Source organism: Solea senegalensis, linkage group LG3, assembly GCF_019176455.1.
Source record: "Solea senegalensis isolate Sse05_10M linkage group LG3, IFAPA_SoseM_1, whole genome shotgun sequence".
Classification (NCBI taxonomy): Eukaryota; Metazoa; Chordata; class Actinopteri; order Pleuronectiformes; family Soleidae; genus Solea; species Solea senegalensis.
Window position 1 is genome coordinate 12,357,797 of NC_058023.1, and position 19,930 is coordinate 12,377,726.

The 19,930-nt window shown below is 39.4% G+C and overlaps 1 protein-coding gene across 6 annotated transcripts; it reads right to left on the bottom strand.

Annotated features, from left to right (window-relative positions):
- Nucleotides 1-4,145: 4,145 nt before the first annotated feature.
- si:dkey-33c9.6 (active breakpoint cluster region-related protein) lies at nt 4,146-18,613 on the bottom strand. Of its 6 annotated transcripts, none has more exons than XM_044021799.1 (23): nt 18,249-18,613; nt 16,078-16,170; nt 15,224-15,348; nt 14,987-15,091; nt 12,579-12,812; nt 11,643-11,750; nt 11,496-11,550; nt 11,359-11,411; nt 10,751-10,888; nt 10,500-10,621; nt 9,409-9,565; nt 9,190-9,309; nt 9,038-9,113; nt 8,504-8,599; nt 8,237-8,311; nt 8,034-8,131; nt 7,188-7,289; nt 6,531-6,694; nt 6,111-6,250; nt 5,408-5,542; nt 5,027-5,132; nt 4,751-4,889; nt 4,146-4,475 (listed from the first exon to the last, which is right to left on the bottom strand). In XM_044021799.1, the coding sequence occupies exons 2-23, from the start codon at nt 16,127-16,129 to the stop codon at nt 4,371-4,373; spliced, it is 2,505 nt and encodes an 834-aa protein (XP_043877734.1). In that variant the 5' UTR covers nt 16,130-16,170; nt 18,249-18,613; the 3' UTR covers nt 4,146-4,370. The 6 variants fall into 6 exon arrangements, with proteins under 6 accessions (XP_043877734.1, XP_043877732.1, XP_043877733.1 ...); XM_044021797.1 differs by having other exon boundaries at nt 6,096-6,250; XM_044021798.1 differs by having other exon boundaries at nt 8,237-8,314.
- Between the last annotated feature and the right edge of the window lie 1,317 nt (nt 18,614-19,930).

Consider the following 19,930-nt stretch of genomic DNA (forward strand, 5'->3'; position numbering starts at 1 on the left):
AGCAGCTACCTTGTTTTGGTAGCAGCCATGTCAGTGATTGGTTGTGCTGTAGCCTGTGATTGAAAATGAAAGGAGGAAAAATAGACTCGCTGACTGATGTACGAGCGTGTGTGTGTGTGTGTGTGTGTGTGTGTGCTGTACTGTTATGTAGTCCAAACATCCAGCTATACAAGGATCCAGAATCAGCAGCTTCTTCGGGGGCCAAAGCACACACACAGGAGCTGCCAAACAAAGTCAGTTTTTCTTAATAAAACAGCTCATTTTACAGTCTTGTTGAAGCAAAATAGAAATAATGAAAGCGCAAGTGATGTTTACCATATGTTCCAAGATATAAAATGTCTTTAGTCAGGCCTTTTATATACTGACAAATTACAATCACAACTTTCAACTGACAATTTGTGTGTCCTCTGATATTCCATCAAAATGTTATATTGAAATTGAGGAAAATGTGCTGGAAAAAAAGTGAGATTTTGGAAAATAAAGACAGAAAAAAAGTGAATTTTATATGAGGAGAGGGAATATGGCCTACAGCCTTTTACCATCTATAATTAAGCCTATAGAAAGAGAAATGAAACATGCTATAGTGGCAGGCTTTTTGGAAAGGTTACACTTCATTAAAATCCTGGTTTGAAAACAATAAATAAACGTTCCACAATTGGCACATAAATAGAAAAGTTATATAGAGTGACATTGTCAAATCAAGTAGGATGGATCTGTTTAATCAATAAGACATAAAGAATGAATTTAAAGCCACTATAAAACTTTGTCATTTTTAATTATTTTGTTTCCTGACAGTTTGGTGTTAGAAATGTAGGGAATATGTGTGTGTGTGTGTGAACACACAAAGCACCTGCTGTGTGTGGCGGCAGGAAACACCTGTCAGCGGTCGTCTCCGCACAGCCCCCGTCGACATGAGGGGGTCTGATCCCAGAACGACCCTAACACACACACTTACACAGACACTAACAGACAACTTAAGCCCCGCAGCTCTCTGCTGTGGAGGGAGGGAACACGTTGTCTGCGGCTTTGTTCACATTAAATGACAACAAACACTTTACTGAGGACGAGGGCGAGCCTACTCTTGGCATACGGAGAATTGGGCAGCAGTGTGTGTGTGTGTTTGTGTGTTTGTGAATGTGTGGTGTTATGTTTACAACCTGCTGAGGGTACATTTTATGAGAGGTGACTCCTCCTGCACTGCAGCCAGTGCCAAAGTTCAACTAGACTAAATGCAAACACACATTCTTACACACAATACACACAATCAGTTTTATCCACTGATTTCCTTTTCTCACACACACACACACACACACTCTCTTGTACCATCCTTGTACATAATCTTCCTCAAAGACCTCAAGTTCTGCAAATTTCTCCACCACACAAGTTTGTACAGCTATTCTTCTTAGGACACCGCATTGACTTCCATTCATTTATACAGCTTTAACAAAGCGTGATCCCTAACCTTAACCCGACGCATCAGAAATGAGGTTCTTCCAGATTTTTGGTCTCCATGAGGTCTACTGGTCCTGACGAGATCAGTGTTTATGCTAGAAAAGGTTCTAAATAGGCAACAAATACAAGAACACACAAACACAGAGAGAGAGAGAGCTTCTGTTAACCTGAGAGGCGGAGGGTCAATCCCTATGATCTGCAGCCTGCATGCCTTCCATACAGACACGCCGCCGACACAGCAACCTGACTCCCAGCTGGATTAAAACTAATCAAGTATGGCACGGCTCCGCACATGCCATCAAACAAACACACACACACTCAGAACTACATCACTGCATCACAAGCATGTGCTCAAAGGGAGCTTTTGCTTGTTTTAAGTTACCTTTGAATTGTTCCTGAAGGTAACGGAGCAGCCTTCACATCACGTTGAAACTTTTCAGCATCATACTTTGCCCGAGTTTTCCCGAGAGATGACGGTGAAAGGGCCCAAAAGATCTGTAACGTACAATACAGACGATAAATGTTTAATCATTTACAGTTCAAGTGGAAAAAAAACAGATGTCAGACAGACATGATTCATTCACTGTAAGCTGTAGTGTGTATTGTTAAATGTCAAATTTCACACAATGCTGATTAGGGTCATGAGCTCTGTTTCACAGTAAGGCAGCATTACTGCACTGCACACAGGAAGTCTTTATGTCAAGACAGACAGAGGCAACGTGGGTGCCGCATTAATAAAGAGAGTCTACTGCACAGACCAAATGTTACACACTGCAGCTTTGAACGTTTGAACCTCAAAAACACACACATGGTCTGCTCAAGTTGAAAACTACAGGTTTAGAGGTCAGACCCGTTTCCGTAATATTATTTTTTTTGAAGTCACTGGAACTGTGCGTTAAGTCTGTTCTACAGAACCTGACTTCTCCAGTAAAAACTTTCCCACCAGTCCCAGGTGTCGACCAGTCGTCTTTTCCAGTCTTTAGACACAAATGTCTCAGGACTTCCTCGGCTTTGTAGTCTGCAATGGGAACCTCACTTTGTCTTTGTAGTCCTCAAGCGGAACCTTGTTTTGGCAGCCACCGTGTTCGAGGGGACAAGTGATTTATGACGCAACGCGGCGACAGGGAGATCCAAACTCTTTCTTCCCCAGTTTGGGACTAGTTCTGGATTTTGTTATGGCGTCCACACACAGTTCTCAGTCTGTTAGTACTGGGAGGGCTGGATAGTGGGGTCCAGGATTAGGGGATCAAACAACTGAAGGGGGTTTTAGGGGTAAAAAGGTTGGAGGTAACATTAGCCCGGCCTGCCCAGGTGGTGCGCTTGAAAAGGGACTCCCATCTGTGGTGTGGATGCATCCAACACGGGTCATTTGTGCGTGTGTGTTTTCAACATACCATAAAGTGTGTGCTTGACTTTTATGGGGCGTACACTACGTGGTGAACTCCGTCTAGTTGGATTTGAACCGTAACTGATTGGATTTCAGGCGCGGGGAGGTGACCTCCAACCCTTTTATTACATCTGCACTGTTGATTTTTGGCTCGACCACATTTCAGCGTCATGTTACTCCGTGCCACCGAGTCCATCTGCCTCCCGAGGAGTCCTGCGTGCATATATTTAGACACAATAAGTTACATTAAGTGACAGATCAAGTAGATGGATTTCAGGTTTACTCACGTGAAATTAACTTTTACTGAAAATCATGAAGCACCAAATGGGAAAACTAACTTCTCAAATGCTGTTTCCAGGTCATACATGGATCGTAAACCTTTTAAGCCGATGTGGATGAGAAGGAGGAGGAGAACAAAGAATCAAATATCTACTATTTTAATAAAACTGATAACTCCCTCTGCTGATGGAAAAGTCATAGCTTGACCACTTGTATTCAAACTGCATATTTGTGGAGATTTTCACAAAGGTACAGCACATGTTTCATGATTGAATTCTGGAGAAAGAAGAATAAACCTGATTGATACTATCGGTGACTGCTTTGATTTTCAGCCTTGACTGCAATTTCTCCAGCAATTTCTCTTCTTTTCTTCGTTGTTTTTATGGCAGTTGGCGTCCACTGCAGTTGAATTTATTTACCATTGTAACTATCTAGGCCAACGTCTGTAAAACACCAAGAACAGACAACAACATTGCATGATGGGATTCAGAATGTTCAAGTAAAAAATCATTCCTAGCTAAAAAAAAAAAAAAAAATCCTCACAATATTACAGCTGTCACATTATAGTGACTTTTGTTTATTTTCTTTTTTCCAGACTTTTGGTCAAGTTATGATTAGAGGCTGACTTAAACGTACAATGTTGCTACAGCACCTTTGGAACCAAGAGGAACAAGGCAATCAGAGATGGCAGACTTCAACCCATTCACACAACAAGCCTCTGGCAGCCTCTGCTGGTCATAAAGGCAAGTGCAAGTGCAGAAACACAAACAAACAGACAGACACACAGAGCCACTAAAAACAATACGTCTGGCGACGATTGCTTCCTCAGCGCATCCTCTGGGGTATGCTCATGTGGGGGTAGACACCAGTGCAGACATGGTGGAGGAGAAGAATGGGGAAAAGAATGCTGCCACTGCGACCTGGATTTGGAAGAGCAGATGAAGATGAAGACAAAGAGGGACGACCATGTCGCCCTGACACTGTCAAGAGTTTCAGAGTATTGTCGACATAGGACAAACAAAAGGTCTTCACAAACAGCCATGGAAGGATTTATTGTCGACGCGTCACAATGCTGTAGCCATTTATTTACATGTTGGAGTTGTCGTTTTCACAACTCACATCTAATGTAGCAAAAAAAAAGGTTGTTAAACTATTTTTACAAAAAAAACTTCAAAAGTCACAATAATTGTGCCAATAATAAATACATTTGTTTTGTTTCTTTCTGCCAGCCGTGACCCTGCTGCTGGTGGTCTCACATGTGGGTGGTCTCGTCATCTTCAGCATCTGTGTCATGTGGCACAGAGATCTGGGCTTCAGGGAGGTTGTTGCACTGCAGGTAGCAGAAAACCACCTGGACCTGAAACACAAACACACAGACTCATGACTCATGTGCTCACAGATAAACAGTATCCCTTAACTGTTAAACAAACATTCTTTTTCTAGATATACAGTATATTATTGGCAATTGTCTTGTTTCCTGCCTTTTCTGATCTATATTTTAAATTAACTTAATAATGAATAGAAAAAGAAAAAAGGGAACAGTATAGTTTAAAATGCAGATTTACTGATTCATTGATCATTTTCTCTCTGTATTCATCAACATTTCTCTTTGTTTCATCCCTCCATCCACACCTGAACCACCACCTCCTGGGATATGTTCACAGCTGGGTCATCACCCTGTCCAGCCACAGGGGGGCGTAAAAGGCTCGGACCAAACACTGTGGCCAGGTTCATCAGAGACATCTTGTTGACGTCTTCCTTCTCAGACACACTGGAGACACATGGAGTAGAAGAAAATTATTTACAAGTGTCAGCAATGGCATTTGCGCCTATGTCGGTTAAAAAAAAAATAGAAAAAATAATGGATTTGAGATCAACTGTGAGAAAATATGTGTTGGTGTTTCAGACCGTTGCAGGTGGTGCATGAGGTAGATGAAGGTGTGGCGGTTGGTCACAGGACAGGACTGTAGCAGAGACAACATGGAGACGAGACGCGAGGGTTTGTCCTGGATATCTAAAAGTAAAACAAATGCAACACATGAAGCCCTTTAGATGCATTTAATGGTGATGTCTGTGTAGGTCTACGAGACACGCAATATTAAATTACATTTAATATAATTACAAAGGTTTGTTTGCCCCTGTCTTCTATACCTGCCAAATAAAATCCCTCCCCCTTAAGCACAGCAACCAACAACCGACACATAGAGATCTTTGTATTTTGTTCAAATGATGTCACATAAGGTTCTGCTGTGAAACTATTCTTCGTGAGACAGAATGAATTCCTCATACCCAGCATCCTTGCCAGACTGTGGAACAGCTCAGCGGGTATAAGAGGCTCAGGCAGCTCTCTGAAGTACAGCTTGAGGACACCAGAGACGTTGTTCACGTCGACACTTCTCAGCCTGGTCACAGCTTCACGCAGATCTGTGCAGGGCAGGTGATGAGTAGTATTAGAACAATTAGTCGGTTTTAGTCACTTAACAAAAGGCTCACTGTCTTCCCTGCACCAAAGTTTTTACATCCAGGTACATGAGTTTTTGATTCCCTCCATCAGTACAATCAAATGTGTTATTTTGTGATGTTAGTGCTTGAAATTCTTAGTTCACATTTACGTCAGTGACACAAACTTGCCAAATCAGACAGCAGCTCCTGTCTGTCTGTGAGCTAAAAACACAGATTTCCCTGCAAGGTGAGGTTTCAGTTGTGTTATCAGGAAGAGCAAATGTACCCATGTTGTTTTTTGCAACTGTATTCACCACGGTTACTCAGAAAGCTTTTAAAAGCCATAACAATCTAATTATTTCCAGCAGAATAAATTTGGTGTATTATTTGTTGGGATTTTCTCAAAGCTACAGGACGTGTTGGTTGAAGAGAAGGAAGAAGCAGCCTGGTGAATACTATGAGTGACTGCTTTCCCAGCATTTATTCATAACCGCATTAAAAACATAACAGCACAACCGGAAAGTGATGACGCAACTCTGTATTTTCTTACTGCTGTTGAAAGCATTCTTGAGCGCGTTGATTTCACTGGATGTCCCCGAAACCCTGTAGATTCCCACCTCATCCATGCCTCTACTCTCCACCTCCTCCACACAGCATCGCACCACGTGGGGAACCAGCACTCCATCCTGTCTGCCAGAGGATTAAAAGTATTAAGCAAAAAGGAGGGGGGGGGAGAGAAATCCTCAGATGTTTAAGACATCAGGTTGATTCACTTCATTGTTGCTGCACTTCTGCTTCTCTTTCAGGCTGCGGTGCCACAAAACAAACCGCCTCACTTCCTGAAGCTGCACAGAGGGTCAAATAAAACTAGACTGGCAGCTTTCACTTTAAACACTTTATAAAAACCTATGAGCAGAGTCTGGGTTAGTGAAAATATTGTCTCGTACTCAGATGACTGGCAGAAACTTACTGAGCCACAGTTTCGATAGGGACACTGAAAACAGGCAGTGGTGAAGCTGTGGAGCTCGGTGGTTCAAGCCGGTGGTGACTGTACTTGAGGGACAGAGTCAACTCCAGAGAACCAAGCTGTAAAATCTGTCTCCTCCATCCGTTGTGCAGGGATTTAGACTCCAACTGTGACAGCAAAGAGATCAGAGTGTTGAGATTTGTACCATGGATAGGAAACAAACTTTTGTCTTTAAGAGTTTGCATCTGCACACAAGGGGCTACACACAGGAAGTGATTAGCCTTATGTCAAGACTGTGCTAATGAATCAAAATGGCATTTTAAAATATGAGCCAAAATTAAATATAATATATATATATATTATAAACCATTTAACAAAGCAATGCTGTTAGACTGGGTTTTTCATGAACAGCCACCAATGTTTAAAAACATTTGTTGAGAATGACCAGACTGGACCAAAATGACAGAGAGACCCAGAACTACTCATTACTCTGTATTATGTAATATAAATGGATGTAATTATATATATATATATATATATATATATATAAATACACATACACATATATACACATATATATATATATAAATATGCTTCTTATATTTGTCAGTCTCTAATTATCACCTGCTGCAAACGACAAACAGTAGTTGAGGTTTGTACCTTGAAGGTTGTTTTTCCCAGGACGGTATCATCCCGTCTGTCGGACTGACTCACACAGAGCAGCCTCAGGTTCTGAGCCCCGTCAACCTGGAAAGACAGCTCCTGTTGGAAATAAAGAGGAAGTCATTAACCTCATCCCCACCGACACTGGACACTTCACTGTCCTCAAGCTTGCGACGGGAGTGCTCACAGTCCCGACTCCCAGTGGGATTTAGAGTCAGCTTTACTGCCACTGATCATGTTTAAAGGGCAGACACGCTGCAGACTTTTTAATCCGCTGCGAGTTCAGCCGAGGCCTGACATCATCATCAGAAAAAACAGACCAGTCGACGAAGAATCCAAAAGGACAAATTTTATCAAATCTGGAACAACTGGATTCTATTCATAGCTTTTTCATTCACTTTATTTGATCCCACTGGCAATTTTGTTTTATAATTTACTTAGTTATTTATTGACTGGTTATTTATGATTTCTCAAATGACAGCAGCATAGGTCCACCCTGGTTCCAATATATAGTTTCATGTAAACTGTTCTATCTACAAATAAGTTGTATTAGAGTTCTAAGTGAACATGTGACACTCATCTGGATCTGTCTATCCCAGGTAAACTGTCAGTACTAAGTACTAAGAAGATAATATGTCCACTGATGTCACAAATGCTGTGAAATGTTTAAGTTATTAGAGGAGAGCGGGCATCCATGAATATACTGATGTGCCTTTTCTGGCCTCAAAACAAACAAAACTGGAATGACATTTGTTTTTATTTTTATTGCAGTCTATTGCTGATGTATCTACATGTCTGTTTCAAATAAAGCCATAATTATTAAAAAAAAGAGAAAAGTCTGACCTGGTCCCAGTATGGGTTGAGGCTGTGGACTGAAGAGTGTGTCTGTGTCTCATTATCATAAAAGTCACATCCATCCACTTCCACACACACATAAACACCTGAAAGAAGAAGAACATGGCCTTTATTGTTGACTTGCTTGTGGAGCAAACTAACCACTTTTATCATTTTGTGTAATTTGAAATTAGTCAACACTGAAATCCTACGTGCTGGTTGCTGCAGGCCGCGGGCAGAGTGAATGGCCACACGCAGAGTCCCACACAATGACTCTGTGTCCTCTACTGCTGGGAGACAGACAAAAATAGCTTGAAAATGAGTGGATTTATAATCGTCCTGAACAAAAAAGAGATCAAACATACAAAAGCCTCACACAGTGAGTGGATTTTATTTCAGATACAGGTTGTGATTCTGCAGAAAAGAAAAAAGAAAAAAACACAGAGGGAGAGACAGATGAAAAGAGTTGGTGGTCGTACCAGCCCTGGAGATTTGTAGTGGTGGCTGCTGGGTCATTCTCAGTTTCACACATGCACTGGTGAGAGTGAGCAGGTCTGGTGGGACAGTTTCTATGTCTGACAGTGATTCAAGTCAAGAGGTGCAACAGTCAGAAAATAACACTGACATTATATAAAACGTATGTTTTACCATGACAATATTCAACTAATAATTGCAATGACCATGATGCATACACATTTTCTATATTATAAACTGTACATTATCTTTTAACCCTGTTACAGAAACACAATGGAAAACTTCACATGGCTGCAAGTAACAAGAAAACTAATCTGCACATTATCATTTTAAATAGTCGTAGAATTTGGTACATTTAAAAATCACCATAAATAAAATAATAAATCAAATTTAAATAAATAAATAAAATATGGTTAAAAAACTAATCACCTCAGTATAATGAAGTTCAAGGTGAAAGCATCAAATGATCAAATAAATTCAATCACTGTTAGGTTTACAGGGTTTCTTTGTCTGAGATTATTTGACATTTGAGAACTTACTGTCTGCACTGAGTTTATGAATGGCTTCTCTCCATTCTTCGAGTTCATACAAGGAGGAGAGGAGGAGAGTGTGACTCTGCAAGTGAGACAAAATGGATTGCTTTTATATTTTAGCTTTTATATAGTGTTGGGCTGTGTGTGTGTGTGTGTACCTTGCCACTAGGGCTGTGCAGCTCCAGTCTATAAAGAGGAGAGTATGTGAGCAGCATCAGATCCATTTGCTCTAGTTTCTTCTTGGTGCGAGCTACAAAGGACATTCCTCTGGATCCCCTCTTCACACACAAACACATTTTTCTCACATATCTGATATAAAGGTCACACTCATTTCTGTATTTGTGTCTTCCTCGCACACACAAAGAAAAAACCCATACCGATTGTTGCCGAATCTGCTGTCGCAGGAGATACATCTTGCTTCTTATGGTGTGTAAACGGAGGTGTGTGTCCGACGGTCGTTCCTGATCTGCAGACCAGTGTAGTTTGAGACCAGCCAGAGGCAGATACCAGCAGAACCTGTACTGATCCTGCTTCCTGGAATAAACAGTTACAAAAACATGCATCTCAGAAGAGTACTATATATACATATACATATATACATATACATATATATATATATATATATACACATACATATATATATATACACATATACATATACATATATAGTACTATATTACTATATACTATTTCTCGCAACTGTAAATCCGTGCAATAAAAATACATGTAATCATCCTGTAGAACTGCACTTTTCCCATGTACCTGTTATACATTTATATTATAACTTATTTTATTGCCTTATTTTGCTGCTATAACAATCGAGTTCCCCCTGCACTGGAATAATACAATTTGTTATTTCCTCACTTGACTAACTTGTTGGAGTCTTTTTTTCTCATTTTCAAACAACAAAATAGAACAAGGTGTAACACTCTGCACAATTATTTTTGTACTGTCAGTATCTTTAATAATACGGACATTTTTAGCAGTTATTAATGAAAGTGTCAATTGTTCTTATTAAAATCCTGAAGTCAAGTCATTTTGTCCTTGGGAAATAACGTACATCCAAGATAATATACTAAATATTGAATCTATCCTTGAGTTTTTGATTCACACATTCATCTGATAATGAACCTTGCAATCAAAGTGTCCGTTTCAAATCATTCGGTAATTGATTACAACAGTGGTTCCCTTTTGTCTGACATACTATGAGAGACAAGGCAGGTCAAAGGTAGCATATGCAACAAACCCTCCTAAAACACATTTTTATTAGAAGCCTATTCTTCCTGATGGTTTTTCAATTGTACTTTTGTTTTATTGTTATCTATATTATCTCTGGGACTTATTTAGCTGCAAGGTAGCATGTCTTTCTGTGCTCCCAAACATGTCATTCCAGGTGTAAGGTGTAATGTAACAAGTGGTAAAAACCACATTTCCCACAGGCCTTTGTCTTCCCTGCTCCTACACTCACCCTCTGGTGGTATGTTTTAATCTGACACACAGCAGGAGGTCGGTGTAAAGGAAAATGTGTCGCAGGTTGCGTTCTCCATCAGTGCCATCCACCACAAAGCCGTCACGCATCAGCTGACGTCTCTGGGGGAGATAGACACACACACACAGATATAGAACATTTTCAGGTGTGGTAGGAGAAGTGAAGATGGGTGTACATGTAAACATGCAGTTAAAAAATGTTTAGCCAGGTTTAATGCATACAACACTCACCATTCCGTGACTGAGCATGACATCTCGCTTGCACTGTGAACTCTCATTGACACCAGACAGGAAGCTGCGAGACAATCTCAGCGCTTCCTGCAAAGCTACGTAATCGCTATGCTCCGCTGGTGTCGTCTTCAGGAGGTCCTGCAAGATCGGAGAGAGGATTCTCTGTCAGAAAATGTCAAGTGGTCGGTAAAAGAGTGGCAAAAGAAAACAGTATCAGATAATGTTTCAAAGGTGAAGTTTGGGATGTTATGTAACTTTAAAGTAAAAAAAAACAAATCTGTCTCCTTGATGTAAGTAGTTCACACAATGCTCATTAAGCTCATCAGCTCCACAGGACTCTCACTCAGTGTTTAGATCTTGGCGACATTCCTGCACAGTAAAGTGAGACGACTGCAAACACACGCAAGCATCCATGAAACATTTCAGAAGTGAATCCTACTGCCAGACATTTAGCTCTTAACTCTATATACACACAAACGTTCCCTCAGTCAGGTCTGATAGTATTGCCTGACAGAATCCAAACAGAGGCAGAACAGTAACATCACCAACAACAACAAAAATCAATAAAAAATATGGTATGTTTAATTCATTTTCTGAGGTTTGCTCACACGCAGCACTAGTGTTGTCTTGGTCACTCTGTCCAGAGGTTTGTATAGTAGAGCTGTAAAGAGAAAAACAGTCAGACACCAACTGCCAACAAGTCATGTTATAAAATGAAAATACATAATTACACACATTTCCGTACCCTCAAATGTGTATTTGGTGCGAGACTTGTCAGCGCCGTTGTTCAACATCATGCTCTGGGAGGAACAATCAAGAGATATGACTGTAAGGCTGGTGGGTCAATATTGATGTGTTCACACTGCTGCTCTGGAAGCACAGTAGTTTGTACCTCGGCCAGAGTTCTGAAGCGAGGGTCTGACTGTGTGCACTTGCGGACAACTTCAACGGCATCTTCATAGTTTTGAATGAAACCACCGTAGAGACCGATCTGGTTCACCTGTGGAAGCAAAGATAAAGTGATTAGAACTTTCATTTACATTACATGTCATTTAGCAGACGCTTTTATCCAAAGCAACTTACAATGGTATCAAGTACAATTAGCCAGGGGTGGAATCGAACTTGCGACCATGATGTCTTTGGTACACAAGGTAGGGTCTTAACCACTGAGGCACTCAGTGGCTGGAGCCACTCCACCTTTAAAATTTAAAGCTGCAGTGTGTACCCTTTGGTGATTTTTGCTATTATTCTGCCTCTGTTCTTTATGAATACAAGCAATGTAATCTCGTTGTGGACTGTATAATGACAATAAAGGTGATTCTGATTATGATGTAACATTATCTGTTCGCCGCATTCTTCATCTGAAAAATCAGACCTGGGAGCGGTTGTGTGTACAGCAGGATCGGGCGGGGACAAGAAGTGTTTAGCCCATCAAACTGCTGACAACCAGATATTTTGAGCAGTTGAATTCACTTTCCACAGTCTATTCGTGGGCGCTTCTTGTTTTTAGTTGCCTCTGCCTGTCTTAACATAAAACAAAGCGCTATATTCGTCGTGTGGCAATGATAGAGTAATACAGCTATGTTTAAACTCATTTAACAAAGGTTTCAATAGTACAAGTTACTGCAGTACAGTTTCAAGTGATGCAAATATTAAATAGGTTATTGATTTTGGTATTTATCTTGTTTTTATCTTAGCTTTGGTCTCCACCATCTCCTGAGGAAAGTAAGTGGCTTTCTGTATCTGTTTGACTTCTGACCCTGACCAGGATGTATGCAATGGGAGAGTAGCTCAGTCATACAATCTATAAATTAACAGAAAAACTCACCATTTTCAGAAACACTTCCCCCACCATCAGCTCAGAGTCTGTGTGGTTCATGTCTCTTTGTTCACCCGAGGCAGGATCTGTGTGGCAGTGAGCGTTCAGCCGGGCCTTCAGGTCTGAGTAGAAGCTTTGGTGCATGTCTCTAAGCTCAGGCACCTGGTAGAAAACAGTGTGGACTTGTTGACTGGACAGAACCGGCTGGGAGGTCCCAGCTGAGGCCCGCAGAGCCTTCATGGGCTAGAAATAAAAATAAAATGAAACAGTCAAGGAGTTGACCTGTAGAAAGAGAGAGGTTCATGGCAGACAGTGCATGTGCTGCCGTGTAGATAGAAGAGGAAGATGGGTGAGGTCATGTGAGAAGAGGAAGATGGGTGAGGTCATGAGAAAATCTGTGAACATATACGAAGCATACATTTTACATTTCCAAGCTTCAGTCACCTGTTTCAAAACAATAATATATAGTACATAACATAAAGCAGTCAACTGAATCAGTAGAAAAAGAGTTGATTACAATAAGTTAAATGAATGGCAAACAAAATGTATGATTTTTGATGGCACTAGGACCAATTTTGACATAAAGTTGAATTTAAAGGGTGTAGAAATTGAAAGAGTCCATGAAACAAAGTTTTTGGGAGTCGTAGGGTTAGGGTTAGACCACAAACTTTGTTGTTAACCACAAATAGAACATAAATTATGCAAATATGTTGCTATTCTTAATAAAACAAATTATTTATTGAATAAAAACTGCCTAAGAATATTTTAGGATGTTCACTTTGTAATACCTTATATTTCCTTGTATTGTACAGCATAGGCAAAAATAAGCCACATGCTTCAGCCTATTGCATTTTCAGTTATTGGCATATATATCAAATTAGGTCACATTGTTTACTTTTATATGAACGTAACCGAAATAAAGATATTCATTCAAATACAACAACCTACACACAATGCAGCAACTAGCAGCAATCTGATGCAGTTCTCACAATCACTTGAGTAAAATTAGCGTGAGAATGAGGAAACAGGTTTGCCGTTGCTATTAATAGCAGAGAAAACCAGAAATAAGAAACTGATCGAGGTCTTCCTGTTATAAAGAGAACTGTCTCTTACCATGAAAAACACTTTTCCACTCTCGTCCTTTTTGTTAATGCGAGTCAGACTTCATTTATTGCTGTTGGTTTAATCCTCAAAAACAAGGTAAACGTGAATGAATGAATGAATGAATGAATATCATGTGATACAGGTCAGCAAGGAGATTTACTATTCAGCTTTTGGATTTTGATCCATTTAATTGTGCAGAACTCGTGCAGGGATCCGTCAGTAGAAATTGAATACCACATTTATAATTGTGTTTTCATTTAATTTATTATCAACTGGAAAATTAAGAGCTGAAAGTTGTGGGATCGCTTCCATGAAGTGTGCTATTTTGTACAGCAGTTAAACAGATTCTAGTGGTGCTTTTCCACTAGACATTTCTAGCGCTACTCTACTCGGTTTGGTATCAGACACGCCGTTCTCCATTACTTCATAGTACCTCAAAGCTGCATCCATCTGCCATGCTGTTGTTTTGTTAAAGTCTTTGGGACAACTTGCGGTCCTTATCAACCTTGTCACTTTGTCCATGGGTAAGAAGGCTTCTTTGGGCTGTTTTGATTCAGTTTTGGAGTAAGAATCCGCGTTAGGCAGCCGGACACAGGAATTATAGTGACGATCTTCCCCAGCTTCGCCCAAGTCAGGATAGATTTCCCCAAAATCCCTTGACCTTTTAACAAAAAAACTGACCCAGAGACGTCTGTTTAGCTGTAGACATCTATGTTCAGTTCATCAAGCTGATGGGCGGCGCATTCCCCGGAGCGGTTTGCCTTTCGCACTGCACCGATCACATGATGACACAGGAAACTCTCTGTATTTTACAGTTAGATTTGCTTGTTAACATATCTCATAGGTATCAGAATATTTCAGTCTTCAGTTGGTTGCAATTTGCAAATTCACTCATAGATGTCCCTAAAACACAAACAATGGTCCTTTAAAACAAAGGCAAACTAGCTTTTTCCACCTTCAAAATGAAGCTAACCTGATGCTAGCTGTAGTTATAGACTGTATTAGCCAGAGACGGCGAGAAGAGGAACCTCATTCCAATTCATTTATGGTCAAACACGGAAAAAGAAGAACAAACATGTTGAATGTGAACATACTGCACATGTATGTATGACACAAGTCCAGAAACACGCACGTGACTGCTACTCATGCTCAGATATAATACACACATACAAAACATTTAGAGCTTCCGTGGGAGTGGTAAAGAGGAAGTTATACAGAGTCATTTATAGTTATATAATATCAGCAGGATTTTTTAGTTTGAATATGTAAATATGTAAAAAAAAGGGATATACATGTGTTTGTGTATTAGTTACCATGAGCAGCACCTCCAACTCTCTCAGATAAACCTCCTCACTCTCCACGATGCCTTTGAGAACCAACAGCCTCCTCTCCAACATTTCCTCTGAGCTGCAGGATGTCTGGATCACACATTCATGTCCAAATCAGTCACATGACAAAATAGATATTTAACATTTTTCTGTTATCAGCTCCATTGTGTTGTGCAGAAAATGATATATTGCAACACATTTGTGAAGTGGATGTGCACTTACAGGGGTTACAGGGAGGTCTATGCTCTCTTCTTGAAGAGAAGAAAGATAAGAGGGCATCACCACCTCCTCCTCCTCCTCCTCCTCATGGAACACATCCTCCACCAAGACAGCAGTCTCCACTTCCACTAAAACAACAGACACATGAACACAATCAAAACCTTTCAATCAGACTTCTGCATGTCTATACTCTAAAATGTAAAGAGTTCAAATCTAGGAAACTTCCTTTAAAAAGACAGTCTTTGGAGCTTTGTTTATTGACATTGACTTGACATGTTTAGTTGTATTGACTTTATTTAGTTAGTTTAAATAACTTAACTTATCATAATTTTGCAGGTAATTACTGAAAAAATGAGAAAATGATTGACAGATTTAAAGTACAACTTTTAGGTTCCCCGAAATTAAAGTTAGCAAATTATAAAAAGGCAATGGCATATATGTTGATTCATTTGAGTGTTACCAATGTTATTTTTCAAGTTTGTCAAACTTCTACAAAACACAACATTAAAAGCCCTGCCCCTGGATGGGCCACGATCCACACTTTGGGAATACTGTTCCTTTTAAAGTTCATATACTGTGTGGAAACATGAAAGCTCATTACTATTTAAAAGTAAGAATAAAATATATGTATTATATATTGAATACACAAAAAAAGATAAGGTGCAATAAAATTGCACTATAAAATTAAAAATTCAGTTCAACAGTCTAAATGCTTTTCATTATTGTACATTTGTGATCCCTGGGATTATACATATACTATGAACACTTTGAGAGTATTGTCGGCAAAATCTAATGCCATACTCTAGAGTGTTATAAATTAGCATTTACTTTATATAACAAATGCCTCTGTCCCTCACCTGGCACGTGTTCTGATTGCAGATACTGCACAGCATCCTGGTAGACGTCCATCAGAGTCTCACAGGTCTTTTACCTCACAGTGTAGCTGAGGTCTGGAGATGCAGCATTTGAAAACACACACACGCAGCTGGTGAGAAACGACTTCCTCTTTCAGTCTGAGATGCACAAAAGAGGAAAATACAGCTTCCTGTCTGGGTGAAGCTCGTTAAAACAGATGACAACTGGCACATTTATCCATTGCACTTTACTTCCTGCAAACATGTTTATTTCAACATTTACTGCCCATTTACTATTCTGTACCATAACTTATGACTGATTATTACTTAACTGATAAGTATTTCAACTTTAACAAGCTGCTTTGAGACTACACTGCAAAATATGGTACCCCCATTAATTAACATGACATTAGTTGTCTTTAATAGCACATGATATTTTTTGGAACTTTAAACACACCATTAAAACATCATTCTTTTCAAATAAATGTTATATTTTTGAAGAAATGACTCACTGTGATGTTATATTATGATTAATAGCAAACATATGACAGATTCTATAAGTAGAATATATTTTTAAAACAATACTCGACTAATTTTGAATGTTTGTTAAAGTAAGGTGGAAGTCTTTAAGCAGCAAATGATCAGCAGTTAAACAACTAAAACATTTAGTGTTGAAAAAATACATATTGTCAAGTTGAGTTTATGCATGTTTTTCCAGCCACCTTCAAATTTCTTGGTGTGTATACAATAATATTATGAGTTATAAGTTATAAGAATGAAGTTGCAGATTGAGATAATGTGGAAAAAATCATGAGCTGAGTAACAAATGACCTTCCATGACATAAACATAAACAGTTTGTACTGTATATATATATATGACAGCTAAAAACGAATTACACAATAGAAACGTGTGAAACCAAATTAAAAAACAGCCCTTTTAATACATGTAATCAAGTTTCACTTACATCAACCAACAATCCAAAGTTTGTCTTACTAAAATGTGAAGGGAAGATGAACTGTATTTTAGCACAACACTGCCATCTGCAGGACAAACATCGATAACACAACCTCTTCACAGAATCACAGCTTGTGAGCTATGCTCCTTCCAATTTGTTGTTTTAGCTATTGACATTATATTTGGATGATGAACGATGCTTCACACTTCCACTACAAAAGCTCTCTGACAGCAATCATGTAACTTCTCCAGCAGGGAATTGTTATAAATTAGTTTAAATTTTGAACAACTTTATGGTTGGTGTTGGGATGTTATAGTGAAACAATCACACATTAAAAAGAAATACAGTTGACCTTTGTTTCCAGTGTTGTAATGTACTTAACGTAAGTACACATATCTCTTCTTCAAATTTGTTACTTATATTTCTAGCAACTTTTCCTCCCCTACATTTTCTAAATAAATTCCTTAAAGCCGGATAAAATCAGAAGAAGAGTTTGTCAATGGTCTGTACCAATTCACACACTGCTGGCAAGTATGTTATCCAAGGTCATATCAGCATAGTGGAATCAAACCCACAAGCTTAATTGCTCAATTCTAAATTAAATTCTAAGTACATTTATATCAGAAAATTACTTTTGATACTGGGCCACACGGTGGTATAGTGGTTATCACTCTCGCCTTGCAGCGAGAAGACCCGGGTTCGAGCCCTGGTTGGAACAAGGGCCTTTCTGCATGGAGTTTGCATGTTCTCCCCGTGTGTGCGTGGGTTCTCTCCGGGTTCTCCGGCTTCCTCCCACAGTCCAAAAACATGCAATGTGGGGATTAGGTAAATTGGACACTCTAAATTGACCATAGGAGTGAGTGTGAGAGTGAATGGTTGTTTGTCTCTAGCTGTGTGTGGCCCTGCGATGGACTGGCGAACTGTCCAGGGTGTACCCCGCCTATCGCCCGATGTAGCTGAGATTGGCACAGCACCCCCCGCGACCCTCTGGTGGAGGATAAAGCGGTAGATAATGACTGACTGACTGACTTTTGATACTTAAGTACAGTAGCCTAAATGTCATATACTTTAAGTATACTTCATATTTCTTTTTTCATATATACTTTTACTCAAGTAATACTGACAAAATTGACTTTAACTTCCACCAGAGTAATTTCCTGATACTTTTACTTAAGTATCCCTTTCAAGGTACTTTATACAAGACTTTTTGTTTCTCACCTCTCCTCTAGACTGCATGAGGCCATCATCTGCCTTGGACTCAGGGACAGTCAAACCAGCTTTTTTCTCTGAGAAATCCTTTTATGGCAGATTCCTGAAGGAAGGTGCCAAGTGAACTGGAAGGAAGGGGAACCGTTTAAGAGACATTTGGTCAGACAAGTGTTGTTTTAAAAAACTGATTTTATCAAAAAAAAAAACAATCGACAAACACTGTTAATTTCAAGGATAGCAACAAATACAACACTACGATTACTCATTTGAAAAGTTGATGGGTCTTTTGCACAGCAGCCATTTTAGGTAGAGCATGGTAGGACTATCACAGGTGTAAATGATCAACTCAATGATGGCTGAGTTCCATGTAGCTTCCTCAGTTTCAGGGTGCCTTGGTGCATTTATATTTGTTTGAGTCTTTGTAAATTCTTTTTCGCCCTCTGTTTTCGTTTTGAAACACAGCTGGGGGGGGGAGAACAAGCACAGGATGTGGTCTGTGCTTGTTATTGTTGTGATCACACTGACAATAAGGTGCTAATTTAGATCATCAGTTTATGGGCAGAGCTGTCTTAAAATATTCTACACAATTTGCATCATTATCTAAGCTATTTGACGTTTATTTATAATATTAAAACACTAAAGTTAGAATGTGTCTTTACAGTAGCTTAAAAAAAGAAAGAAAAAAAGACAAATCTACATTACTATTTTTATAATATAGGTTTTATAGTTTAATGTTCATTTGTGTAATTTTCTCTTGCCAGTGTCGCCAGTTCAGTGTATGATTATGACAAACTGAGACGAGACCATACATTTATGTCTATCAATGTGTGTAAATCTGTGGTTACTTTATGCAAGTTGAGTCAAAATAGAAACATCTGCTCAGAACATCTGTGTTGCATCTTTGCTGTCTAAACTTGTGATTGCCGGTTCCTCTTTATTGTTTCATTTACTGTATGTTGTCGTACTCCAACAGTTGTACTAGAAATATTATGCATTTTGACCAAAAACCTACAGCTAATCACATTATGCAATAGAACACCTTATATTAACAGTGCAGTTCTTAATAGACCTTTAACAAAGGGCCTAAACAGCAGTTTAGTGCAGTCACACAGACACAGTGGTAACAGTGGTGACTGTAACTGAAAGTGTGGTTGTTTAGTGGCGCCAGTTGATTTGCATATGTCTAAAGCTGATTCACTGGGATTTTCCCGCACAACAGGATGTTTTGGGATTTTCTCCATCATCTACTGAGACTGAGTGAATGTGTTACTATCAGACTGAACGAATGAGTAATTAGTAGTAGCAGCTGTTGTAGAATCATTACAGTTCTTGCAAATCTCTCAAAGTCTGAACCTGCTAAACATGATTGTGTGCAGACATCATTTCATTGGCCACTGTAATAGGTAATAGGTCTGCCGTAGTTCATCTGCTTCAAGTATAGATATGTTGTGTTTTTAGATATGGTCTTTGCCATAACTTGGTTGTTTATAAGTGTTGCTTGCTTGTGTCCAGGACAAACCAGCCTTCCCTCCCCCCCCGACTTGAACCCCTGTCCAGGGCATGCACACAAAAAAGAATAAAATAAAATGTTCATATGTAAAAATAAACAGCAGTTTTTGTTCCTATTGTTACAGTGTATATAGATATAAACTGTCCTGTGCTTCCATTACATCAAAACCAAGAATTGCCTT